At 50.1% G+C, this 15,591-nt stretch overlaps 8 protein-coding genes across 8 annotated transcripts; 2 read left to right on the top strand and 6 right to left on the bottom strand.

Annotated features, from left to right (window-relative positions):
* Positions 1 to 1,489: 1,489 nt before the first annotated feature.
* Positions 1,490 to 1,850, bottom strand: YALI1_C07691g (uncharacterized protein; the record flags this gene model as incomplete). The annotated part of the gene is made up of 2 exons (XM_068282222.1): positions 1,490 to 1,679; positions 1,723 to 1,850. The coding sequence occupies 2 exons, from the start codon at positions 1,848 to 1,850 to the stop codon at positions 1,490 to 1,492; spliced, it is 318 nt and encodes a 105-aa protein (XP_068138323.1).
* A 1,098-nt stretch (positions 1,851 to 2,948) lies between these two features.
* Positions 2,949 to 3,935, bottom strand: YALI1_C07670g (uncharacterized protein; the record flags this gene model as incomplete). The annotated part of the gene is made up of 1 exon (XM_501497.3): positions 2,949 to 3,935. One exon carries the CDS (start codon positions 3,933 to 3,935, stop codon positions 2,949 to 2,951), a length of 987 nt encoding a protein of 328 aa, XP_501497.3.
* A 281-nt stretch (positions 3,936 to 4,216) lies between these two features.
* YALI1_C07664g (uncharacterized protein) lies at positions 4,217 to 4,514 on the bottom strand (the record flags this gene model as incomplete). The annotated part of the gene is made up of 2 exons (XM_068282221.1): positions 4,217 to 4,371; positions 4,430 to 4,514. The coding sequence occupies 2 exons, from the start codon at positions 4,512 to 4,514 to the stop codon at positions 4,217 to 4,219; spliced, it is 240 nt and encodes a 79-aa protein (XP_068138322.1).
* A 1,130-nt stretch (positions 4,515 to 5,644) lies between these two features.
* Positions 5,645 to 7,093, bottom strand: YALI1_C07638g (uncharacterized protein; the record flags this gene model as incomplete). Its single annotated transcript, XM_501496.3, has 1 exon — positions 5,645 to 7,093. The coding sequence occupies one exon, from the start codon at positions 7,091 to 7,093 to the stop codon at positions 5,645 to 5,647; it is 1,449 nt and encodes a 482-aa protein (XP_501496.1).
* Positions 7,094 to 9,113: 2,020 nt separating this feature from the next.
* Positions 9,114 to 9,572, bottom strand: YALI1_C07614g (uncharacterized protein; the record flags this gene model as incomplete). Its single annotated transcript, XM_068282220.1, has 1 exon — positions 9,114 to 9,572. One exon carries the CDS (start codon positions 9,570 to 9,572, stop codon positions 9,114 to 9,116), a length of 459 nt encoding a protein of 152 aa, XP_068138321.1.
* A 9-nt stretch (positions 9,573 to 9,581) lies between these two features.
* YALI1_C07613g (uncharacterized protein) lies at positions 9,582 to 10,538 on the top strand (the record flags this gene model as incomplete). The annotated part of the gene is made up of 1 exon (XM_501495.3): positions 9,582 to 10,538. One exon carries the CDS (start codon positions 9,582 to 9,584, stop codon positions 10,536 to 10,538), a length of 957 nt encoding a protein of 318 aa, XP_501495.3.
* A 1,173-nt stretch (positions 10,539 to 11,711) lies between these two features.
* Positions 11,712 to 12,296, top strand: YALI1_C07592g (uncharacterized protein; the record flags this gene model as incomplete). Its single annotated transcript, XM_501494.3, has 1 exon — positions 11,712 to 12,296. The coding sequence occupies one exon, from the start codon at positions 11,712 to 11,714 to the stop codon at positions 12,294 to 12,296; it is 585 nt and encodes a 194-aa protein (XP_501494.3).
* Positions 12,297 to 12,950: 654 nt separating this feature from the next.
* On the bottom strand, positions 12,951 to 14,675 carry YALI1_C07562g (uncharacterized protein; the record flags this gene model as incomplete). The annotated part of the gene is made up of 1 exon (XM_501493.3): positions 12,951 to 14,675. One exon carries the CDS (start codon positions 14,673 to 14,675, stop codon positions 12,951 to 12,953), a length of 1,725 nt encoding a protein of 574 aa, XP_501493.1.
* Positions 14,676 to 15,591: the final 916 nt, after the last annotated feature.

Here is a 15,591-nt window from a genome sequence, read left to right as displayed (position 1 = left end):
CCGTGCAATAATGTATCTGTCTCCATGTGTCGTCCACACGGAATAAACGGAACCAGGAACAAAACTATCAGACACAAACAACATGATTCAACAACATGGCCCGTGGGCTTTCGATTCGTGCCACGAAAGCTGCTCTTCGGTGCCATCCCTCCTACAAAGTGTATCTTCTCCAACCACGATAATGACGATAACAAGGCTGGCAAGGTTCAGAGTGGGTGGGTGGGTGGGGTCCAAGGTAATATTCAAGGCTTCGGGGCATTGGAAAGTGTTGTGAAATCTGATTTTCTCAACTACTATGCGAGTAGTTGGTGTTTTCAACACGTGCAGTCCTCATCTTTCCGCCAACTTCCGTCTATACGCCCACGCACCCATGAACATGGCATTAGTGTGACTTTTAGTGGAAAACAGGCGAGAACAGGCGAGAACACAGGCGCAACATGGACGTACACTGAAATCACTTGTTAACCGACCATCAATAGCGCCCCACGGTCCCTCAGATCTCTCCCATTGCTGGACTCGTGCTTGTAGCCTGTCTCAGCGACGATCTGCCGTATTTACAATTACACCTTGTCAAACAATTTCTCTTGTAGGGTCTTGTTTGCTTTTTTGGCGCACCTTGAAATTCGGCTCAGTTGGAAAAAGCAAAACTTTGGTGCGCGATTTGGGACGGCTGTAGAACGGTGAGGACGAGGTCAACAGCAATTCTGAAAAGTGCATTCTGCGCAAAATCGACTCATTAGTTGATTCGCCTCTTAGTATCACTTGTGCAGTTGGCCAAATCTCGGGCGGGTGCTGCCGAAACCGCCCAACTCAAATCCCGCGGTCTAGAAGCAGGGCCACGAAAAAGCAAGGCAGGGCAGGGTCCACGGAGTCGTTCATCTGGCTGAGGGAAAAAGAGGTGGTGCACAATTCAGATATATTCACAAAAAACATGATAAAATATCCACCCCAGACATGTCAGGCTCGGTCTCAGTCTCATCTAGCTTTCCCCAACTCCAGCCAGCTTCAGCATCGCCGTCCGTACTCACCACCGGCATCACCGATTCCCGATAATGACAAACCCAAACAATGGCATCTGCTCCTCAGTAAAAAACACACAAACAAACACAGGTGCCACAAGAAAGAGAAAGGAGAACGGAGACGGAATGGTGCATAGCGTCTCATCAGCAATGGCATGTGCTGAAATGAAAAGCGGGGTTGAAGTGCGGCTAATGGCATGACTTTCTGCCACACATTGTTTTCAGTCCCCTCCTGGGTGTTTTCCATCTGCAAAAAGAGGGAGTACTGCCTTTGACTCAGAAGGGCTAAGCACTCGTATAGAAGACCAGGGAGTGTAGCCACAATTTGTTTCTTGAGTCACAACTGCTTCAAGACGTCGGCATCTGAGAAGCAAGTTGGGCCAAGAGGGAACCAAGTTGTGGTGATTTTACCGACAGAAGATATCAGTCGGCGCACCAACCCCATTTCGAATCATTGATCAACCGGTATACTACAGCTTCATCTGGCTTTCTACTGCAAGTAGGCTACATAAGAACATTCTTTGTGGAGCCGGTACTTGTAAGAGTCTCGATAGTTGTCTGTTGGACCAATACAGTAAGATATCAATCACTAAACTGTTGATTGAAAGGATTGGAGTTGACAATTGAGCTGACTGAGGCAGTGCATTGGTCTCAGGGGCACTACATTATGTGCTTAGACCCCTGTATCCTGTCTCACTAGTACCGTCTCGACATAGATTGAACCCTCTGAGTCACTCTGAATAGAGCTGTAGAGGGATATAAACTGCTCTTAAGTTCGGATACGGCTGTGGACATGGTACGAAAAGGATATGTGAGACTGTCTTGGAGCATGCTGCAGAGCTCTATGTGGAGACAATGGCATCTACGGCCGGTTTGAGAGAAGTTGGAAGTTTGGAGAGTTCAAAATATTTGTCAAATAAACAGCTTCTGCACGGACTAAGACTCCCATTATCTCCATTACATTATCACCATTGAAGCCCTGTTCTGCTCGTAGCCATTCTGCTCGTAGCCATTCTGCTCGTAGCTATTCCGTCCGTCTTAGACAAACAGTCTACTTGTTGACTAATACACTTCAAAACCCGTCATTCCAAGAGACTGGTAAACGAATTATCATTGTAATCTTCGGATATTCAACCACATATCCCCCAGTGCGTCGTTCTGAGGTTCCGGCGTCTGTCTATCTAAGAATGGACACTGCCGTTAGAACGCTGACTAAGTCTTGGAACAAGAAAAGGAATGTTGACTGTACTTGTAACAGCATCTGACGAGCTGGTCGTTCGACTTCTTCAGGATCCCCACCGTTCTTCGCTATGGATACTTCTGTACACCAACGTATATGTCCAGTAGATACTTCCTAGCGCCGAACTGTACTTGTACTTTGTAAAATAAATATTTAGAAGACCGAGTGTTGAATCGACCTTTCAGACCACTCCAACCGCTTGCTGTCCTCGTTTCATCTTCTGCTGTCGTGCTCTGAAAATGAAGTACTTGCTCCACATCACGTCACATCTCTGTCACACTACTCGTACAAATGGTGCACTCACTATCCCACTTTTTCGACCAAGATCTGTTCCCTTAACGCGAATTGATTCCATCAGTCACCCCTTCCACTCGCCTCAACCCTACATTTCAATCTCCTTACTACTATACATATAAATTAGTCCTATTTGTCTACAGTACCTGTGCGAGCGGTGATCCGCACAAGTCATAACTAATGTAGGCGGTTGCAATCAACCAGACGTAACTTTGGTGGAGTGAAGAACATCACCAAAAGTGACACACAGATCAAAGCAACCAAAAGCTGATCAAAACCATCAGACATGATGATGCAACTAGTATTACTCGTTATACCATACTCCATGGTATAACTCGCGTTACTCGTCATCTCATATTTCATTTCAGTAACACAACGTCGCTACGGTCCGTTGGTTACTGAGGAAATTGCATCGCTGCATTCGCCACGTTCGCCACGTTTGCCAAATCTCCCGAATAAAACCCTCCTCCACCACTCTGCTGCGGGCTCTGGCTCTGGCTAGGTGGCATGCTCTCCACACTGTTTTCTCGATTATCCACCTTTTTCTTGCCGCCTCTTTTGGGCATGTACGACTCTGGATGCAGCCGTCGAATGTGCTGCTGCTTGTGCGTACTGGCCTTGGGACCCTTGAATGGCCGGCCGCAAATGTTGCACTCCTCCGTCTTGTACTGCTGCTTGGGGTCCGGATGCATGGCCGTGGAGATGCGGCCGGACTTGTGCGCGGACGCCGAGTGTCGAGGGGTGGCCGACCCGGAGCTCGTGTTACCGGGCAACGAGTCTCGCCGGGGCGTCATGGACAGCGCCCGCATGTTGGGCGACGGGGTGGCCCGAGTCCCGTGCATCAGGCCCTCGGGCGACTGCTGGGCCCCCACGGCGACTGCCACCTCAGCTGAGAACCCGGCGCCGCCAGGAGTCCCCACTTGCTGCTGAGGAGCCCGAGGGAGCTGCTGACGTGGCACGGGTGACATGGCCGCGGTCAGGGGAGGCGTTCCTGCGGGGGCCCCGCCCAAATGCTGGCTCACGGGGCTCTGCGACGCCACAGGCATCTGCTGGACCTGCTGCTGCTGGACCTGCTGCTGTGGTGGAGCTGGTGGGGGGCCTCCTCCAGGCCCAGGAGCGGGTCCTCCGGGTCCTCCGCTGGGTCCGGACGCCGCGATCCCATGGGGCGTGTAGTGCGCCGGTTGATGGGTGAGATACGGGTGCTGGTTGGGCCGTTGGAGCACAGCCGGAGTGTGTCGGAAAGTCGGATACGGCGCAAACTCATTGAGTCGGGTTCGTCTGGGGGGCGCAACCCGGGGCTGGGGCACAAATTGCAGCGGCTCGGGCGACTCGGCCTTGCCGCAGATGGCCAGAAAACCCACACCGTCGTAGTAGGACGTCATTGCAGCGTTTTGTAGCGTGGAGCGTGTGATGGAGTAGAATTAACGTGTTTGGGAGAATGCAAAAGTTAGTCCGGATGACGTAATGGGGCGACAGGTGAGCCGTTGTGCACGGTGTAGAGGTGCTAGAAAGAAGCTGAAAACAGATTCTGAATCAGCGAATCAGAAATAACTTGATAATCTCATAAAATCTGCACTTTTCACTACGCATCGCCCGTTAGACCGACCCACAAAAACAGTTTTTCACTCACGACTTAACTCCAATATCTCAATCCCATCTGAACCTACAACTGGTTCCTCGAATAGTAGTCCCAATGAACATTTTGGAAGCACGAGGCCGAAATTTTCAGATCCGGATCTCGTGAGTAACTAGATGGACGTGTTTTGGTGGCGATTTTCGGCGCCGCTCCCGTGACATCACCGAGAACCATTGGACCAACTCGGTACTGGAGTTACCCGGAAGTGTTAATGTCTGGCCGTTGATTGGTGCTTTTGACAGGCGATAGTTCGAACTGGTCTGGTTTCGGGCCGGAGACCAAGTTCGAGGCGCTTTGACGACATGGTCTTGTCACAGATGTTCATCGCAAGATCAGCTATGTTGGTGCGGAGATAGGCGGAGATAACCGCGAGCTGTTGGGGTTTGACTGTTGGGGAAGTTTTGAGTTGAAACAAAAATAAAAAATAAAATAAAATAAAATAAAATAAAATAAAAAAATAAAACAACCTGGAAGTGGTAGAGGATGTTTTCAAGAGTAACTGTTACTTTGAATGGAGAATGGATTCTGTTTGTAGACTGGTTTCAAGTACAAGTACAAGTACAAGCAAACTGGATCTCTTATTGTCTCGTCCAAGTCGGTCCAGTGGGTCTGCCATACTAGGACAGTGTATGGGATGGTTCTTCTTCCAGAGATGGTGGTGGAAATATATTCCTGTGGAAAGCAATTGAAACGTCTCCAATGAGTACGTCGAACAAATTATTGAAGTTCCCAGAACTCTTCACTGTCCAGAAAATGCCACACAATCTCCGGTATCTTGGCCCTTCCATGCCCTTCAATAGGTTCTGAGAAACCAACAGGACGGTAGCTGAGACATTATATTTGCTATTCGCTTGCAAATCCCACCAAAGGGTGAACTCCCCATGTTTGTCATGCTGATTCTGGGCTCATTATAAGCCTTCAATTGTCGTGGCGACCGACTTCCCAAACTAAACAGTCTTCTTGAAGTACAAGTTCAGGCACTGATCCCATCCCCACTTATTCAACAATCTCATCACTCTCTCCAGTTCTTTTTACTTCTAGCTGACTGTGTTACACATGAACACCACTTCTGATTTGATCTCGCCTTGTTCCCACATCATCTATACCCTCTACTTCAAACGACTCCTTTCCCTCAGAGAAATAGCCATTGGTCAAGCTAGTCAGTCAGTACGAGACTGTAGAATCAAATCATTGTCCTTTCTTTACACAACTTGTCCTTCCTTTACACAACTTGTCCTTCCTTTACACAACTTGTCCTTCCTTTACACAACTTGTCCTTCCTTTACACAACTTGTCAGTCCTCGGATTTTGGCTGACTACTTGTACTGATTCTGCATCATCTCAGAAGTGTGCAGTTTCATCTCTGTGACTAAAGCATCATACTGTTCCTTCTACTGGCTCCGATTATTCCTTGTTTCATGCATTATCTATACGATATTAATAAATATTCTTGACCTAAGCAGCCATGCCAGACATACCGGGGTTCTCGACCCGGGTGGCCTGGAGACCAGCTCGGTGGATTCGGTTTCCACTCTCATCGGAGACAATGTTCTGGTCCTTCTTTTCGTTCTGGGCAGTCTTCCACACCTCAACCTCCATGCCGCCTCGAATGACCGAAACTCGCATGGTGGCAAGCAGGTTGTGGCCAGCGTTGGAGTGTCGGTAGACACCTCCGTTGAAGACAGCGGTACCGTCCTTGCCGACGGCGCTCATAATGAGGGCCTTTCCACCAGGGTGGTGCTCGACAAAGGCAGACACGTCGTGGACAATGCCAGAAATGAGAACCAGATCTCGGGTCTTGGCCTGCTCTTGGAACTCCTCAAACTCAATGACAGGCAGCTGCTCAATGGGGATACCCCAGTTGAGGTTGTTTCGCCACTTGTCCAGCTTCTTCTGTCGCTGCTGCACGAGACCCTGCTCGATGGCGTTCTGGGAGAAGGTCTGGAGGTCCCAGGCGAGACCAACCTGCTTGAGGGTCCAGATGAGCCACTTGGTGGGGTCGTACTGGTACCAGATGAGGGCGTTTCGGTAGTCCGAGGGGAACTCGTGGTGGAAGTTGTGGTAGCCCTCTCCAAAGGTGACCAGGGCGGTAAGAGCGTGGTCTCGGGGAGTTCGTCGGTCGTCGAAGGGCTGCTCTCCAATCCAGTGGGCAAGGGAGTTGACACAGAAAGTCACCTGCTGCACAAAGGTGTATCGCATGATACCGGCGTAGACAAGACCTCCCTTCCAGTCGCCCCAGCCAAAGCCACAGACGAGGGTGGGCAGAACAATGGCCATGAAGACGAGAACGTAAACGTAGTACTTGTGCTGGAGTCGGACAACCCAGTCGTTGTTGAGGTCAGAAATGTCAGTTCGGCCCTTGTTCTTGGGGTTGGGCACAAGCAGCATCCAGCCAAAGTGGGAGAACCAGAATCCCTTTCGGGCGTCGTAAGGGTCCTTGTTGGAGTCGGTCCATCGGTGGTGGACTCGGTGAGACGAGGCCCACCATCGGATGGAGCCCTCGACAGCTCCTCCTCCAAACAGAGCAAGGATGATTCGAACGGGCAGAGCGGCCTTGTAGGCTCGATGGGCCCACATTCGGTGGTAGCCGGCGGTGATACCGAGACCGGTGCACATGTAATAGCCGACAGCAAACGCGGCGGTCTTCCAGTTGAAGGAGACGAAGGGAGCGGCAGCAAAGGACGACAGAGGCAGCGCAATCACCAGAATGAAGTTGAGCCAGTTGATGTGCTGGTGCCAGTTGGCCCAGGTGAAGGGCTGCTCGGAAATGTGGCGGCCCTTGTCGTCGTAGGCGCCCTGGCTCATCTTAACGCCGGAGGTGTACTTGACCTTGTAGTTGACATCTCGGCCGGAGGCAATGGTGTCGACCTGCGAGAGATCCACTTGGTCCACGTTTTTCACCATGTTGAATGTGTAGTTAGTAGATGAGGAAAGACAAGTATTCGATTACGTAGGGGAAGCGGCCCATCTATATAAGGGCGGTTGGAGCACCAGTGTGCCTGGGCTCCTTCCATCTCACATGCATTTGTTGGGCTTTTTAGGTTTGACTTGTTGAGAGTTGGGTTTCGGTGCCATTGGCGCAATTGCGGTGTTTGCCACGGCGGAAAACCGCCGGCGGCGCGGGTTGGGCGCTGTGGGGGCGTTTTGGCGGACACGAACACGTGCCATTACCGCCCCGCCGTCGTGGGTCGTCGTAATCCGCGCTGTCTATTCGTTGAGAGCTATGCATGTGGCACGCCAGAAGGGCAATTTCATATGAAGAAGATGTTCTACACAAAAAGTTTAATATTTTTTTCCCTGCGAGTCGGACAAGGGGAAAAAAACACAAAGGCAAAGGCGAAGGCGAAGGGCGAACGCGGCTGTGCAGTCAGAAGAAAAAAATGGATTAGCTGAGGACAAATGGAGGATGGGGAAGATGGACTTATTACGGAGTTCAATGTCCAGGTTTCGGCCATATCCTCTTGTAATGCGACTGTTGTGATTGAGTGTATTGACATAGTCTAGCGAGTAGTAGAGGATGAGGGTTGAGGTTGGAGGTTAGAGGTTAGAGGAGGTGAGAAGGAGGTGAGGAGGAGAAGGAGGCGAGAAGGAGGCGAGAAGGAGTTGAGAAGGAGTTGAGAAGGAGTTGAGAAGGAGTTGAGAAGGGAGAAGGAGGTGAGAAGGGAGAAGGAGGTGTACCATACGTACTATACTTGTAGCTAACTAACAGTTATACGGTATGATGGAGGATTAACGGACTATAAAATGGCTGTTAGATGATTCCGAGCAGACTAACACTCGATGTGAGCAGACTAAGGATGTGAATCCCGGAGAGACGGTGTTCTCAGCTGGATTTCAACTCCTCTCACACTATTGTTGTAGCTACAAGTAGAGCCTACAGGTAGAGACGAGTTCCACAATAGAAGAATAAGTATCGTATGTACAGTAGATACAGTATCGATACTTCAACGACTGGAAGTCTCTCAACCGCCAACAGATGAGATCTAGATCCAAACTAATGTACGTGTAGACAGACCGAAGACTTGACTCCCGAAAACAAGACTGTTGGCCCCTCCTTTGGCAATCACACTGTCTCACACTGCCCTTGTACGCCCCTTGTGGCACCCTGGTTCAAGCAAACAGTATAACTGGCAGCTACTGAAGAAGGATGGATGGTACAATTCGGTTCACGGGTGGTTTCGGGTTGAACTTGTCGCATGTGTTAATCCGCATGAGGAACAAGGATGAAAACAAAACATCTCCAACGGCTCATGGTAGATCCGGTCCGATACCCACATTATATCATGGTATATTCGGTAGGATACTCGCACTCGCACTCGCACTCGCACTCGCATCCTCCAAGTATATATACATAGTCAATGATTCCCCTCCCGCCCTCCAATCCAATCACTCCCGCCCAAAGGAAACGTGCTGGGCTGGTTCGTAGTAATAGTGTGTGAAGAGGAAGATGGTTAACTCGGTCGTGTCTCTCCTTAACTCGGCTCGATCGCCCTCGCTAACTCGTCGCCTCGATCGGGCCTGTTCCCTGCCGTCAGCTGATTGTTTGAATTCTGCACTGCACACAAAAAGCTCCTTGTCCCGGTTGTTTGCAGTTTGCTGTATGCCTCCGCCATTTTCTATTATATTTTTTATATTTTTTCTTATTATTTCCACCATTTTCCGCCATTTCCAACATTCGCCACCGCACATTACCCCTCGTTGGCGCCCCTTAAGCTCACCGTGCAGCTCGCCCAAATATACTTCTCTTATCCATCCCCAATCCCAACCGGTTGGGGAATTCAATTGCAAATTAGGTGCTAGGGAAGCAAGTCATGAATATCGGCCCATGGTGAATGGATGAGAGGCTAGGGCGCAAATGGGGCGCAAATGGGGCGATAAAACGCATCCAACTGACGACTGACGCCAGACGCCGTCCGAGAACCTATTACAAGTCCATAATCGGCCCCTTTCCCCCCGTAAAGACCCCCAAACCCCCTGTTGAACATCCATAATCGCATGTCACATGGTAATCGCCCGTAACGCCGGCTCCAAATGATTTTCCACGTGTTGAGAGAATCGAACAGAGGACCGTTGAAGCACAACAAAGAGAACCTGAGCTGAACTTCAAATCCCTTCTTTCTGCAGAATCGAACTCACACCATGGCATGACTAATGACAAATTGTAGCGCACAGGATTTTTCCATTTTTCCATTTTTCCATTTTTTTCCATTTTTCCCAGATTATTTTTCAAGTTTAAAAAAAAAAAAAAAAACATTATTTTTCCCACACACACTCTACTCCCATCCACCCCCCTACAAGTACAGTACACGGAACCGTGCAACTTGCATTCCCATACCCAAATACCCCTGATTTGCCCTGTCTGACAGACCCGACCCGGCATCATTCCCCTCCAATGCCCCTGACAAATATCAACCACGCATTGTCGCAGCAAACGCCGGCTTACGTAATCAAACCTCAGCTGGCCCTCGTGACCCAGGACCAGCTCGTGGGATATCTGATGGCTGATGACAGCTTTCTGCTCTCCACCCTTCCCCGCAAGTATCTCGCCTCCATCCTAAAACTGTACACGCGAGGTTTGGATGAGATCAATGACAATCTCGCAGACATCTACGCCGAGGCACTGGTGCCGGATTTCTCGGCTGGCGCGGAACAAGATACAAACACAGTCTCGTACAAAATCGACGGTCACGTGATCGAAATCCAGGAGCAGCGGAACGTGCTTTCTGGTCAGGGCGGGACTGGTCGACGGACCTGGGAGGCTGCTCTGGCGCTGTGTGAGTGGTTATCGCACGAGCTGCGAGCTGAGCGGGGTCTTGAGTGTGTTTCTCATGTTCTAGGGACCTTTGGTTTTCTCGAGGATGCTCATGTGTGCGAGCTGGGAGCTGGAACGGGGCTTTCCGGTCTGTTTCTGGCCAAGAACGGCATCAAAACCACCCTTACAGATGGTGATGATTTCGTGGTCCAACAGTTGCACCGTACTATTGAAGCCAACAAGCTGCAGAGCATTTGTTTGGACCGACGGCTGTTTTGGGGCCAGGATGAGCCGGACATGAGTGAGAATGTCACCCACGTGATTGCTGCTGATGTCACATATGACCCTTCTATTGCTCCTGAGCTCACAGAATGTCTGTCTCAGTTTGCCAAGCTCAAACCTGCTCCTAGAATTATTGGATCTGCTACAATTCGTGACGAGGCGACTTACCAGACGTTTTTGAACGAGTGCCACAAGAGAGGACTAAAGGTACGGCCTCTGAAGGAGTTGGTTCCTCCCTACGAAACGGATTTTGTCTTCTTGGATCCAATCATGGCTCCCAAGGTGATTATTGCCGAGATTTCCGCAAAAACCTGAAGAGCGTATCGCTGTCTCTATTGGAGGTACCAGTACAGACACAGTCCCATACCACAATGTATATAATTGGAATGCATATAGTAAACTGCATGAATGTCACATGTGAACGAAGTAATTGTTCGCTTCTCCTGTCTACATTGGAGGAATGTGCAGTTGTACATAGGTTTGAGTGCACAGTTCTCTTCTCCTTGTTGAGATATACTTCAGACGCTGGAATGAGCCATATAAACGGTCATCTGTAATTGTGCGAATCGATGGGATCCACGTACTCGTACTCGTACTGTAGATCTCATGTTTGAATCGAGGACCTAGCCTGTGCTTTTCAACCCTACTGCAAGAGCTACGCACATTGTTCAACTCTGTCCTGGCAAAAAGACCACCCGAGATACCGCCCTGCAGAAGCCATTCAACAACTCATTTGGAAAATCGATCACGTGATTCTGGTCCTACTCGCACTGTACATACTGTGTACAAGTAACGTAACTCTGCACTGCCTGGTGCCGTATGACCACAGTGGTTCTAGACGATGGTAAAACGGCGCAATATTGCCGCGGTGATAAATCCGAAAAAGTCAGCTGATCAAATAGCGGTTGGGTCGACACGCAGAAGAACATTCCGTCAGCAGTCCTCCAGCAAATACTGTCCAATCTATTCATCATTACTCAGAATAATTTCTCACCATGAACCCAATTCTAGACTGGCAATAGACAGGAGGTGGAGTATCAGTAGGATGTATCTCTATATTGGCCATTAGTGGTTCGATTTGATTTCTGAAAAAAGAAATAAACCCTCCAGAACGCGCCGAGTCTCACAGTATAGATATTTGCTCCAAACCCTGACTCGAATCACCAACTATACCAGTCCCCATTTAACCTCATCAACATGCACGACCCACGTCGAATGCAACAATGCCAAGACCTGGAGATGAGTTAGCGAGGTGGAGAGATGAGGGTGGAAAAACAGCCGGAAAAGGCCCAGCCAGGATTTCGGTCACGTAACATGGGTGATCAGGACGTTTTCCCCGGCGTTTTTCTTTTTCCGCTGCCTTTTTACCCCTCTAATGAAAACTCTTCAGTTTTTACCTTTGACGACGCCTCTACCGTTTGACTCTGACTTCAGACCGACCCTCGCTCGTCTCCAGTCCTCACCGCGCTCAATTCACATGACTCCACCATGTCGTACTCGCAAGTGCCCGTAAACCCGCCGCTGGAAACGGTGGAACTCGGCGAAATCAACCGCACTCAGCAAGACTATCATCCCGGCGAACATCTGCGCAGCCAGCGACACATCTGGACGCGTATCAATGCCCTGGAGCACCAGATTGAATTTCTGGGAGGCCAGCTGAGAGAGGCCAAGGAGGCCATGAACCCCAAGGGCCAAAAGACAACCTACTCGGAGAGCACGGCGTACGGAATTCTCTCGGTCATCGCCCTCATGTGCTCCATCATCCCGGGCTTCTTCGTGGCCATGGACTTGTCGGATGGACCCGCCACTCTCATGTGCATGGGCCAGATCTGTCTCATTTGCTTCATTGTGCTCTTCACAACCCTTCCCTTTGCCCACAAAGACAGACACATCTTCCGCATCTTCACCGCCATCGTCTACCTGGTGCTGTTGGGCTGGGAAACTTATGTAGACCTGTGGGCAGGACTAATCCATGCCGCTACAATGGTGCTGACGGTCGTCTTCTACATGCTGGACGCGCGGGAGGCGAGAATCCGAGAAATGACAGAATCCGAGGTGGACACTGTGGTCTAGAGAGTATAGTAATGTATTATTTGCTTAGGGACGCGTAGAAACCAGTTATTATTAGCAACTTTCCTGACAGTTAGTTGACACCTTGGTGAATTCCTACTTGGAGGCTCACGTATCATCTCAATCGGCTACACACCCCCGTCCACTTTTCCGCATCTTCCACTCACAAATATATCCAGACTAGTCCCCATAACCACTCGTATTCGTATACGGAAAAAGTCCGGAGTTAGTTACACAGCAATTTTCCGGAACCCTAACTGGGAGCTCAATTAGGCAGGTGTCTCCGAGGTGACTAGTTCGAGACAGGCTGTTGCTGAATACTGCGCCGTATTTTGCCGGTTAATGTGTATCTAATCTGATTAAATGGAGCTTTCTGAACAAAATTCACTTTTCAGCTTTTCAATTGCTCTTCTGGATGTGATATTACAGGTGTATCAAAAAGTAACCAGCTTCTCGAGACATACCAGCTCCAGAATCTACCACAGAGTAGCTAGAAGAAGAGGGAGTTCATTGTTGTTGCCACTCGACACCTCTGGGAATTCTTTAGAATGTACTTCTATTTCCATTGAGTCACTTCTACATCTTTCGGAACATCTAGTAACGTAACATCAATTCATTCAATCATACAAAAGATCTAGCCATTCCCTGTTCTCCCGCTTACAGCTTAGCTTGGTCAGTACCAAGAACAACGTCGTCCTGTCTAAGTCTCAGCATCCGTCGCAGAATTTTGCCGGCCTGAGACTTGGGGATCTGATCAATTACGACCACTCCGCCGTGAAGCTGCTTGTACTTGGGCAGCTTGGAGTCCATCCACTTCTTGACCTCGAGAGCGTCTCCGCCTTTCTTGAGCACCAGGAAGGCTCGGATTTGCTCGGTTCCCTTGGCTTCATTCTCAACACCGATAACAGCAGCGTCAGACACGTCAGCATGGGCCAGCAACATATCCTCGAGCTCGGCGGGGGCCACCTGCTTGGACATGGACTTGATCATCTCCTTGGTTCGGTCGACAATCATAAATCGACCCAGAGAGTCAACCAGACCGACGTCTCCGGTTCGAAGCCACTTGGTGTTGTAGCAGACAGAAGAGTCGTTAGCCTCGACAAAGGCCTCGGAGGTGGCAGACTTGTTCTTGTGGTAGCCATCCATGACCTGGGGACCTCGGACCCAGATCTCTCCAACAGGCAGGTTGTCGGTCTTGTTCTTGGCAACGTCAGACACAGAGCCCGAGTATGCGGGCTGGTCGACGCCGTCAGCAACAATTCGGACCTCGCAGTTGGGCACCAGCTTGCCACAAGCCTTGATGTGGAGGTGAGGGTCCGCGGGATCGAACAGAGTGACGCAGGGAGAAGTCTCGGTCATTCCATAGCCCTGGACCACTCGAACCTGCGGTCCGATCGCCTTGATAAGAGACTGGGTCACCTCAGCGCCAAGAGGAGCAGCCGCAGACATGATGAGCTTGACCTGCTTGAGGGAGTCGGCATAGTTCTTGACCATGGGGTTCTTGGCGAGTTGCACGGCGATGGGAGGCACCAGGGGCAGGAAGTTGGCTTTGTACTTCTTTTGGCTCTCCAGCAGCTGCTTGAGATCGAACTTGGTATGCATGATGGTGGTTCCTCCGGATCGGGGCAGCACCATGAAGAAGATGTAGAGGCCAAAGACGTGGCAGGAAGGGAGCACGGCGACGCACACGTTGGAAGCCTTGTAGAGAGCAGGGAAGGTAACCTGGGAGACCTGAGAGCAGGCGACAATGTTGTGGTGCGACAGCCGGACCGCCTTGGACTTGCCCGAGGTGCCCGAGGACATGCCCAGATAGGCGATACGCTTTCGAGCCTGCTCGGTGGAGGTGATGTGAAACTTGGCCTTCTTGGGGGGAGGAGGCACCGAGTTTCGCAGAAACAACATGGTCTCGAACTCGATGACAATGGGGAAGTTTGTGTAGCAGACGAGGTCGATGGCGTGCATCACCGTCTTTCGGTACTTTCGCTGGTAGATGATGACCTTGGGGTCGGTGACTCGGATCTGCTTGGACAGCTCCAGGGGAGTCTGCTGGGTGGAAGCCGGGTTCATACAACAGCCGAGCTCCAAACACGCGTAATGGATGGCTGGTAGATAGATGTTGTTGTCAATGAAGGGGATGACCACGTCCCCAATTCGTTCGTCTCGGTTGGGGGTCTTCTGAACGCCATGTTGGTACAACAGAGATCGGAACTGGTCGGCGCAGTCGAGAATCTGTTTCTGTGTCAGCTGCTCGCCGGTCTCGGCGTCGATCATGCACGGCTTGTAGTCGTCCTCGGCGTACGCGCCGGTTCGAATGAAGTCTGTGATGGAGCCCTGGAACAGTTCAATGTCGGGAAAGGTGGATTTGTGGATGATGGTGGTCATGTCGGGTCGGGGATGTTGGTGTCTGTGTTGCAAGTGTCTGTGAAAAAAGGAACTCCACCCAGGAAATGGACTTCCTTATATACCTATCGGGATTACCCCATCTCTGTGGTTTTATGAAAATGGAAATAAAAAAATGAAAATATTTAAATTGGATTTTCCGTTAAACCCTCTATATGATGCCGCTGAGATGCACCTTTAACGTTGCTAAAATGTGGGGTAAGCTGTCTGACCGAATATCCAGTCTGCGCCGGAGTCTTTCATGAGGCGTTGAAGGAGGGTTGTGGGAGACTTTTTGGTTTCTGTAGAAAGCTCTGGACTTGGAGAGTGAAATGCCCTTTTCAGAATTCCAATAGCTCCCCGACATCCCAAGACACGTTCCTCACTAATATTGCTCGGTTTGTCTCCCCCAAATCTAAACTTGGAGGCATGTACTGTTATGTCGGACGGTAGAAAAGGAGATAATATGAGACCATATAGCCGAGCTTTGGGGGTCTTTAAGTGTCTGTCAGCTATATGCCCAGATTCTGGCTGTTATAACTAGTCTTAAATGGCTTCTGGGCGAGTTGATGGACTTCTCGGACAGATGCTGAGGTCGAGGTACATGCTGTCGTACCATCTACAGCAATAGATGTCCATCCATTGACAAGATGTTCTATAGTTACAAGTCTACTTGTAGTACCCATGCATGCAGCCCCCCAGGTTACACCTTCTAAAATCGCAACGGCTATTATGACCACTGGAACAACTTGGACTCTGTTGCTGCAACTATGGCGATGGAAGGTTAGGCACTGAACTTTAGTCGAGAGCGGGGGAGCATCTAGAACGATATATAGAGACTATATCGAGACACAAACTTGATCAATGTATTCGCACCACTCAGCTGATTCCAATGATGCCACTTTTGTCTCCTCAACTA

Source organism: Yarrowia lipolytica, chromosome 1C (genome assembly GCF_001761485.1).
Source record: "Yarrowia lipolytica chromosome 1C, complete sequence".
NCBI lineage: Eukaryota > Fungi > Ascomycota > Dipodascomycetes > Dipodascales > Yarrowia > Yarrowia lipolytica.
This window is presented reverse-complemented; position numbering and strand designations above follow the sequence as displayed.